The sequence below is a fragment of the Bufo bufo genome, chromosome 2 (genome assembly GCF_905171765.1).
Source record: "Bufo bufo chromosome 2, aBufBuf1.1, whole genome shotgun sequence".
In the NCBI taxonomy this organism is placed as follows: domain Eukaryota; kingdom Metazoa; phylum Chordata; class Amphibia; order Anura; family Bufonidae; genus Bufo; species Bufo bufo.
Window position 1 is genome coordinate 248,717,352 of NC_053390.1, and position 9,934 is coordinate 248,727,285.

The 9,934-nt window shown below is 45.9% G+C and overlaps 1 protein-coding gene across 1 annotated transcript; it reads right to left on the bottom strand.

The window, feature by feature from the left end:
* MRPL40 (mitochondrial ribosomal protein L40) lies at window positions 1-8,887 on the bottom strand. Its single transcript, XM_040416347.1, has 4 exons — window positions 8,731-8,887; window positions 6,493-6,567; window positions 4,852-5,010; window positions 1-459 (listed from the first exon to the last, which is right to left on the bottom strand). Exons 1-4 carry the CDS (start codon window positions 8,787-8,789, stop codon window positions 147-149), a joined length of 606 nt encoding a protein of 201 aa, XP_040272281.1. The 5' UTR covers window positions 8,790-8,887; the 3' UTR covers window positions 1-146.
* Between the last annotated feature and the right edge of the window lie 1,047 nt (window positions 8,888-9,934).

The following is a 9,934-nucleotide window of genomic DNA, read 5'->3' on the forward strand; positions in this document are numbered from 1 at the left end:
CCATGTTCATCATAGATTTTATTTGCATAACTAGCACGTACACCTTTAGAATTAAAATCAGCACAAAACTCCGTATCCATTGTTCCTTTCATCCTGCTTAGAAAAGTGTCGCAATTCATAATCACCGTCACGCACCCCATGCCCCTTCATTGCTGGGTGTACACTTTAGTTATATCATTGTACTTCCCATCAGGTGGATTGTATTTGGAGATGGGCGGAGTGTTACATGGTCCTGAATTTTCCAGAGGCAGCATTCCTGCGTCACAGCGGATAGCGGCATTATAAAGCTCCTCTGACTCCAGGCGCAATTCTTCCAGAGCTTTTCTTTGAGATTCCAAGAGACATGCAATACCCCTCTGTTCGGCATCATGTTCCTGCTGCTTGCTCCAAGACCACTTTTTAATAAGTAGAGCCCGTCTTTCTTGTTCTTCTTCAGAAAGCTGTGGTGGTTTCCTAATTCTATGAAGAAAAAAAATACACATACATTAAAAATAAATAGTAAAAGGCTCCATAACCGAAGACTTTATTATCACTCTAAACAGCCAAGAAGAGCGAGGTGATCGGGGAGAACCAAAAATAGGACTAGAACAAGATCTTACTTTGCTTCGTAACCTCCCTAAATACTTGGCTACATAGATTTCTTTTAAAGGGATTTCTAGTTTTTATTTTTAATTTTTTTTTCCCAGAGAAAGGGCTGTATGAGGAAAAAAACAACAACTCACCTTCTGATTGTTCCTCCGATCCTGCGCAGCCACTCTTGTTCTCATGGGCTCTGATCCCTGCTGTGCCTGCAGTAGTCACGTGTCATTTATGGTTCACTTGACTGCTGTCGCCAGTCACTGGCCTCAGTGATCATGTGCACATGAATGTGACCGCTGCAGGCCCAGTGGGGAACAGGAGGGACATTCAGAAGGTGATTGTATAGTCTTTATTGTTACAGTCCTCTGGCAATTTTTAAATTACTACTAAGTGTATGTCTAGTTCTGATCATCATATGAAATTAAAGCGGATGGCCAGTATATATTACTAGCTGCACATGCATGCAGCAAGCAGTAATCTATATTAAACTATCAGCACTGACGTCAGATATTTTAATAAGAATAATTCACATTCACAGGCAGGTCCCCTGACCTGTGTCCCGGTACTGCGCTGGGAACATGGCTGCTGAAGGAGGATCCCGTCCATCAGCTGACTGTAGACGGACAGTGAAGCTAGTGCATGCGCAGTCTGTCTCCAGTATAAGTGAATGGAGGGTGTTGATGGTTGGTATCATCCATTAGCAGCCACATGCCCAGCTCCAGTTCCCTAACCTTCGTGTAAACAGGAATTATTCTTATTAAACTACCCGACATCACTGACGATAGTTTAAGGCCGAATGCACACGGCCGTGTTCCGCGGCCGAGAGCGGTCTGTGGTATGCCGGCCTGGAATCCTGCTGACAGCAGGAGCGCACGGCATCATTGGTTGCTATGACGCTGTGCGCTTCATGCCGCCGCTGCACTACAGTAATACACTCGTATAGTGTATTACTGTAGTGCAGCGGCGACATGAAGCGTACGGAGTCATAGCAACCAATGACGCCGTGCGCTCCTGCTCTGAACAGGAATCCAGGCCGGCATACCACAGACCGCTCTCGGCCGCGGAACACGGGCGTGTGCATTCGGCCTAATAATGATGATCACAAGCTGTATGCATGTGCCATTACCAGCTATTAGTATAAACTGACCAACCCCTTTAATCTACACACAAGTGGAGTCATTTTATAAACACATTTCATTACTTATCTTTTACTGATCTGTTACACACTGTGTTGTGCTCCAGAGCTACATTCACAATTCTACAGGTTTCAGAGCTACCTGTAACATTCCTTGCACAAACACAATGTATGAACAGAGCCGGAAGCATCGTCATAACTAGGGATCAAATCGATATTGATTTTTTAGAGCAGATACCGATAATCTGTGAACTTTCAGGCCGATAGCCGATAATTTATACCCATATTCTGTGAATTTTCATTTTTGAAAAAAATTCCTACACAAATCTACTGAAAATGAATGTTTTTTTTGTAAATTTTTCTTTTTCATTTATACGTAATATTTTGGTGTGTTTTTTTTACTAACTTTTAGCCCCCTTAGGGGCTAGAACCCTTGTCCTATTCACCCTGATCGAGCTCTATCAGGGTGAATAGGACCTCACACTCTCCCTGCTGCCCTGTGCATAGTACACAGCAGCAGGGAGCTAACTATGGCAGCCAGGGCTTCAGTAGCGTCCTGGCTGCCATGGTAACGGATCGGAGCCCCAGGATTACACTGTTGGGGCTCCAATCAGAAGCTTCCACTGAGGAGGAGGGGAGAGGGGACCCTGTGGCCACTGCCACCAATGATTAATACTGGGGTTGGGTGCACCCCAGTCTCTTGCCACCAATGAGAGGAGGGGAAGGGCTGTGGCCACTGCACCACCAATGAAGATAACTATCATTAATTCATATACAGGAGGCGGCCTCCTGTATATGAATTAATGAGAGGGTTATCTTCATTGGTGGTGCAGTGGCAACAGCCCCTCCCCTCCTCTCATTGGTGGCAGCGGCACAGGGGGAGGTAGACACTGCTTCCTTCTCCCCTGTGCTGCTGAGGGAACACGGATCGCACTGCAGCAGCGCCATCCTTGTTCCCGATTCGTTATCGGCAAAATAGATGCCGATACCTATAACTTTCAAAATCCTGAATATCGGCCGATAATATCGGTAAAATCGATAATCGGTCGATCCCTAGTCATAACACCAGGCAATGTGCAGAAATCCATTACAGAAGCTCAGCAAAGCTAGAAGAAGTGTGTTTGTTGGCAATCTTGCTTACGGTTTCCAATAATGAACAAGCAGTTGTTAAAATTGCACTAAATTATACATAAAGTGTAAGTGTTGCTCGTAGAGGAAATACTCTCTGAAGTTTAACTGTCATTTCACTTTATTTTTAATGCTCTGTAGGGACAGGGATGTTAAGCATTTTGTAATATACTTTATTAGGGGAATGTGTGTTTTGTCCCCTATAAAACAGGGTGTAGGGTCTCCTCAGCAGTCCTCTAATGGCGCCCATCTTCAGCATCCGTCTGAGCACTGAAGATGTGGACCATACAGAGGCAGGTTTCTCAGTCTATTTTCTAACTAACTCTCCCAGCGCTGACCACTGCAGCCCCGACACTCTTCCTAGAACTAAACACACTGGGAAGATAGGAAAAGGAGTGGGGCTGCAGTGCTTAGCACTACGAACCTCATCTTCTCTCTATTTTTACAGTGTGTTCAACAATGGGAAGATAGGGAGAGGATCAGGGCAGCAATAATCATTGCTGGCAGCAAGTGAGACGGGCAGGGATAGTTAGGGAAGATTGAGGAGGTAGGGGCTGGGGGAGCTGAGACGCCTGCCTCTGTATGTTCTACTGTTGTCTTCAGTGCTCATTAGGAGAATGAAGACTGGCCCTTCTTAGAGGCTTGATAAAGAGACTCTTTACACACAGGTTTCTAGTTTACACACACATTTCTCTAATAAAATATATTACAAAAATATTTAACATCCCTGCAAATGTCACATCTGTGGATAGAACAAACTGTAAAAAAAGAAAGAGGTCAATTAGGCCTCATGCACACGGCCGTTGTTTTGGTCTGCATCCGAGCCGCAGTTTTGTCGCCTTGGATGCGGACCCATCCACTTCAATGGGGCCACAAAAGATGTGCTGTCCGCATCCATTGCTCCGTTCCGTGGTCCGCAAAAAATATATAACCTGTCCTATTCTTGTCCGCGTTATGCGGACAAGAGGCGGCAGTTATATCAATGGCTGTCCGTGCCATTCCACAAATTGTGGAACGCACAAGGACGCCATCCATGTTTTGCGGATCCGCGATTTCCGGACCGCAAAAACACACAACAGTCGTGTGCATGAGGCCTTACTGTCATCTCTTCTAGTGACCCCAGGTGAGGGATACACGATATCACTCCCCCTCCTCAATGCCCACTTCAGTTGTGGTAGCTTTGTGCATGTAAACCTAGGCCTTAGGGTCCATTCAGACGTCCGTAAGTGTTTTGCGGCCCCCAAATCGTGGATCTGCAAAACACGTATACTGTGATAGAAATACCCTATGATAGAAATGCCTATTCTGGTCTACGATTGCAGGCAAGAATAGGACCTGCTCTATATTTTTTGCGGGGGCCGCAGAACGGAACTATGGATGCGGACAGCACAGGGTGTGCCGTCGGCATCTTTTGCGGCCCCATTGAAATGAATGGGTCCGCACCTGTTCCGCATGTGAATGGACCCTAATTGGCACATATAAAGTCAGCACATCTTAAACGTTTACGCTGGGTTCACACCAGAGCGTACGCTCTGTATGTGCGATTGTAAGGGCGTTTACAATCGCGCCGCGGAGACAAGCGAACGCCCATTGTCGCGCGTTCCCGGAAGTCTATGTACGGGAACGCGCGACACTACGCCCCAAAGAAGCTCCTGAACTTTTGGGGCGTCGGGCGTTTTACAGCGCGATTGTACGCGCTGTAAAACGCCCAGGTGAGAACCATGCCGATAGGGAAGCATTGGTTTCTCCTTGTTGAGCGTTTTACAGCGCGTAGGAACGCGATGTAAAACGCTCAGGTCTGAACTGGCTGTTACTTTTGGAAGATCTTGTGCACCCAAGGCTGACCATACACTTTAGATGGCTGTTGGTCGATCCTGATGTCAGGGGGAGAGCCAGGAGAGCCCAGTGTTGGGGAAGAGACAAGAGACCCCTAAACACATTAGACAGTTGTCTGTCTCCCACCCAAATTGGTGGGTTTAACACTATGATAGGACTTTTTATTGATGTACCTGCTTTCATCCAGAAACTTTGCTGATGAATGTGTAAAGTCCTCAATGGGTATAAGTTCAGGTGGGACACGCTCCAGTTTCTTAAGTCTCTTCCTCAGGCGCTCCTTTGCTATTAGTTCCCTCTTGGGATCCACCTTCTTCTTCTTTTTAGGTTCAGCTCTATATGTGGTGGAAACAGAATATTAATGATTCAAGGGGTTGTGCCATCTGGCTGCTTCCACAGTCAAATGGGACTAAGTGCCAGTCCTAGCTGGCTGGGCTTACGAAAACAGCCGAATGGGAGCTATGCAACTAGCATGTAGTGAATGGACGCCATGCAAACAATGTAGCTGAAAAAGACACACTGCTCCCGTAACAACCAGGAGGTACGTAAGCCGCGTGGCTTTGTTCTACGCTGTTTATCTCCTATTCACTATTATGTCAGTTATGGAAAGAGAGGAATGCCGGCCCTCTCGGCTGTTTCTGGAAGCTCAGCCACTAGGGCCAGAGCTTAGTTCCATCTCGCTGTTTCCACGGTGAGATGGGACTACCCCTTTAAATGTTGACCACAAACGGCAAACATAACCCATAGACAGTCAATTAAACTAAAATTAACTTTTATACCATACACAGGTATTCAAAAACTAATCAGAAATAATAAGAATATACTGATCTCTTCTTCCCTCCATATTAGGCTACTTTCACACTTGCGTTCGGGGTTCCGCTTGTGAGTTCCGTTTGAAGGCTCTCACACGCGGCCCCGAACGGATCAGATCTCCCTACCCCTGAGTGCGCACGTGCCCAAAAATCATCAGTTGCAGTTCATCCTTACCACAGAGCTGAGTGCTGGATACCGAGCTCACCAAATAGTAGAGCTGAACTGCAACTGATGATTTGTGGGCGCCTGCGCACTCAGGGGTAGGGAGATCTGATGAAACATTTTGCGCTGCAAAATCTCTATACCCCTAAGTGCGCACGCGCGGTGTACGAAGTACTTCTATCACGGCGTTGCAATGATTCTTTGCTAAGCCGGTGGATGTGCGCTTCCCTCCTCCAGCTGATTCCTGTGCGGCGTCACTTCCGGTATAGACTTTTCGCAAGGTATAGAGATTTGGCAGAACACCGGCATTCAGGCAAGTCTTCCGTTTTTTTCGCTGGAGATAAAACCGTAGCATGCTACGGTTCTTTTGCCTGATCAGTCAAAACTACTGAACTGAAGACATCCTGATGCATCCTGAACGGATTGCTCTCCATTCAGAATGCATGGGGATAAAACTGATCAGTTCTTTTCCGGTATTGAGCCCCTGTGACGGAACTCTATGCCGGAAAAGAAAAACGCTAGAGTGAAAGTACCCTAAGAAATGAAAAGCGAGCTGCCACACATTTTTTTGTTGTGCGCTTATTGTCTATTTTTTTTTTTTTATATTTGAACGTTTTTTCCAGGCTATGTCCTTCTCTGTGGAGCAGTATAAAAAAATACAGTAAAGACAAAACGTCATGCAAAAACGCAATAAAAAAAAAAAATGCAAAAAAAAACAAAAAACAAACAATGGATGTCTATGGGCCAAGTTTGCATTTTTCTTGCTCGCATAAGGCAACAAGCTATGCTATCCTGAAGCAGCAGAAACCTTTCAAGTACACTAATCTTGGCCATTTTCTTACCTCATAGGAAGTACTGAGCGAAGACCTAGCAGAGAGGTTTGCCAGTGACTTTCACGCCTCCATATCCAAGGCGGGCTGCAGAAGAAAAGTGGTAGGAAAGACTTAGCCCAATAGGTAAATGCCCAAAATGATACAAGTAGTTAAAAAAAAAGTTAAAATTGGTATTCCAGTTAGGATAGTGGATTAACTATTAGACTGGTGGGGCCCACTGGGACCCCAGCCAATCATGAGGATGGGGGATCCAGTTGAACTTTATTGCAGACTGCTGGTAAAAACTCATTCATAAACTTCTAGAAGTAATAATAGAGGAATGCCACAACATGGAATTATATGAACAGATTCTCCAGAATGATTATCACATGTGGAATGCAAGTAGTTACTAGACATATCAGAAGAGGGGCCGGGTCCTCTTTAAAAGGGTTATCTGGGAATCAAATATTAATAGTCTATCCTCAGGACAGGTCAGCCATATCTGATTGGTGGGGGTCCAAGTCCTGTCATCCCTGCTGATCAGCTGTTTGAAGAAGCCGTGGTGCTCCAGTAACCACCGCCGCCGCCTATTACTAGAACACAGACATTTGTGTTCATTGGGCACATGGCCTAGGAGCAGCTCAGTCCCATTCAAGTGAATAAGGCTGAGCTGCAATACCAAACACAGCCACTATACAATGTACAGCGCTGTACTGCGTAAGCTGTAAGGAGTTCAGAGCGCTGTGTTCTCTTCAAACAGTTGATTGCGCCCCACCGATCAGATATTGACCATCACCTCCTGGAAAACACCTTTAAAAAAAGGCAAAAAAAAAGTGTTTCAACGGGGGACTTTCTGAAGGACCCTAAGCCGGCCATGCTCCAGCCTCAGTTACACATACAGGGTTGCTCCCTGTTCATTACACTACGTGCCGTCTCTTCTGTAGCGGCGGCGTGGTGTAAGTACTTGCTCCATTCAAGTACTTGAAATTACACTCGCTTTCGAGATGACGGACAGTGTAATGAAGAGGAAGCAGTGGTCACATAAACAGCTGATCAGATATTGATAGGTCCTGACGATAGGTCATCAATATATATGGCAGGACAACTCCTTTAACCCCTTAAGGACCCATGACATAGCTGTACGTCATGGGTCCGATCCCTAAACATGGCGCCCGCATGCGCCGAGCCCAGTGACACTATTGAGGCTGTTGCCATCAGGAGCCGTAGGATCGGACAGGCGCAGGCCGTCGGCGATACTGCGGCTGCGCGAGATTTCATGGGCAAGAAAGGAGGACGCAGGGTTCGTCTGTTGAATAAATCATATGACGTAGCGGAGGGGGCGGCGCCGTTCGGCTCGGCTGTGGGAGTAAATTTATTTATGTGGAGGCGTGCTGGGCTTGAAATAAAGGCGGGCTGGGCACTGCAGGGGGGCGTTACTGGGCACTAGAGGAGAGGAATAACGCCCCTCTGGGCACCTTGAAGGTTCATTAGCATATCTAAATGACAACAGGAATAAAAGAAAGAAGACCCTTGCTGGAATGAAGGCAGTTGAGTGAACATTGCTATGTTAACAGTTTAATATGCTCAAACTAGGTGACAGATTCCCTTTAAAGTTGGTATCACTGAAAAGAACAGATTGTCCTGCAAAAAATAAGCCCTCGCACAGCCCCGTACACATAGCTACAAAAAAGTAATAGGGGTCAGAATATAGTTATGAAAAAAAAAAGTAAATAAAAATTTCCTCAAAGGTTTTAAATTTATTTTTCTGTATTAAAACGCAAGAAAAATTATTCAAGTGTGGTATCTTTGGAACCGCACTGACCTGGAGAATGAAGATAACAGGTCAATTGTACCGCATAGTGTACAGTGGGAAAAAAAAACTAAAAAAAAATATCTTATGGCCGTGTTGACAGAAAATCACTGGAGCTTTGAAAAGTGTTTTTTCAGATTTATTTTAATGTCTCCCTTCAGAAGAGCCACAGAACATGGGGAAGCAGGCAAGAACAGGACCCTATTGGGTGGTGGGGGGGGGGGGGGGGTATGCATTTAAAAAGGAAAAACCTGAGATAATCCCTTTCAGTATCAAACTAGACTGTGTCTTTAAGGGGTTAATATTCTAACCCAAAATACTTGTGGAGTGCTGGAAAACACTCAACTCAAATTGAACCCTCATTTTTCCTTTTACAGTAATAAGACAAAACAATGGCTCCCGGCGATCACATCCTGGCACAGCCTCCTATGAGCGTCCACACAGCAGTCGGTACTCACCAGCTGCGGCTGCCTTGTCTGCACGCCTGTAGAAGCGTGTTACACGCCGCCGCATTCATGCTGCCTGACTCCAGACTGGTCTGCGGCTCTGACTCCTCTAACCTCGGCTCGCACGGCTTCAGAGCTGTGCACCCTGCGCTGGGACCGGCCGGAAACTAAAGCGCAGCCGTCGGGTTCCTGTGTGAGAGGAGTGGCCAGGAGGGGCGTCCTCAGTGCATTATGTGATAGGGCGGTTTCTGCAGATGCCAAAACCTGGCACAGCGGGGTCAAATGGTGGATGGATTGTTATGCATGCCTCCCAAGCCCCTCTTTTTGACCTGGGGAACGAATGCATAGATGTGCATTAACAAATGTACTAAAAGTGCTCCTTACTGAAGTGTCTGTACAACTTAACCCCAAATCACAGACAGGCAACATTTTTTACGGAAATTGGAAAACCATACTGAATGATAAAGATTATAAGTAGTCCATGTCTATAGCTCAATATACGGATCAGAACTCATTACCAGCATTTACTGTGAGCTGTAGAATCATGATGATTACCACCACAATAATCTAGTCAGGTACCACCAGCCTCAAAAAAATCACGGACACATCTATTTTTTTTCACGGACAGATGAAAAAAGTTGCCGATTTTTACGGACTGTCCAGAAATTTCTGGACGGTTGGCAACCCTGATTCCCTCTGGATCCTTGGTTTTCAGGAAAATAGCTGTTTACCTGCAAAACCATGCAGCCATTAAGAGTCTTGGAATCTGCGCTGCCATGCATAAGGGCACAGATTTTTTCCACTTGGATTTTAACCCATTTGTGACATCCACTGTACATGTACGGCAGAAGTTGATATGGCGCCTGCTCAGGAGCTTACTGGGACCCACAGCCAACTGGTGACTGCTGTATTATACAGCGGACACCTGCCAGCAGTGTCCGTGATCGACGATAACTCTTGTTATGGACAACCACTCCTTCTGAGGGGTAGTTTACCAGCAATTTTACCATAGACCTCAATGGCAAACCATTGCAGTCTATGGTATAAGCCAAGGTTCTGCAACTTTCGGCACTCTAGCTGTTGTGAAACGACAAATACCAGCATGCTCTATTCACTTCTATATGAGTTCCATGAAGAACCAAGCAAATTAGAATGCTGAGAGTTTACAATAAACAACCGTTTGCCAAGAGGTTAGCAACCTTAGGTACAAGCAGTC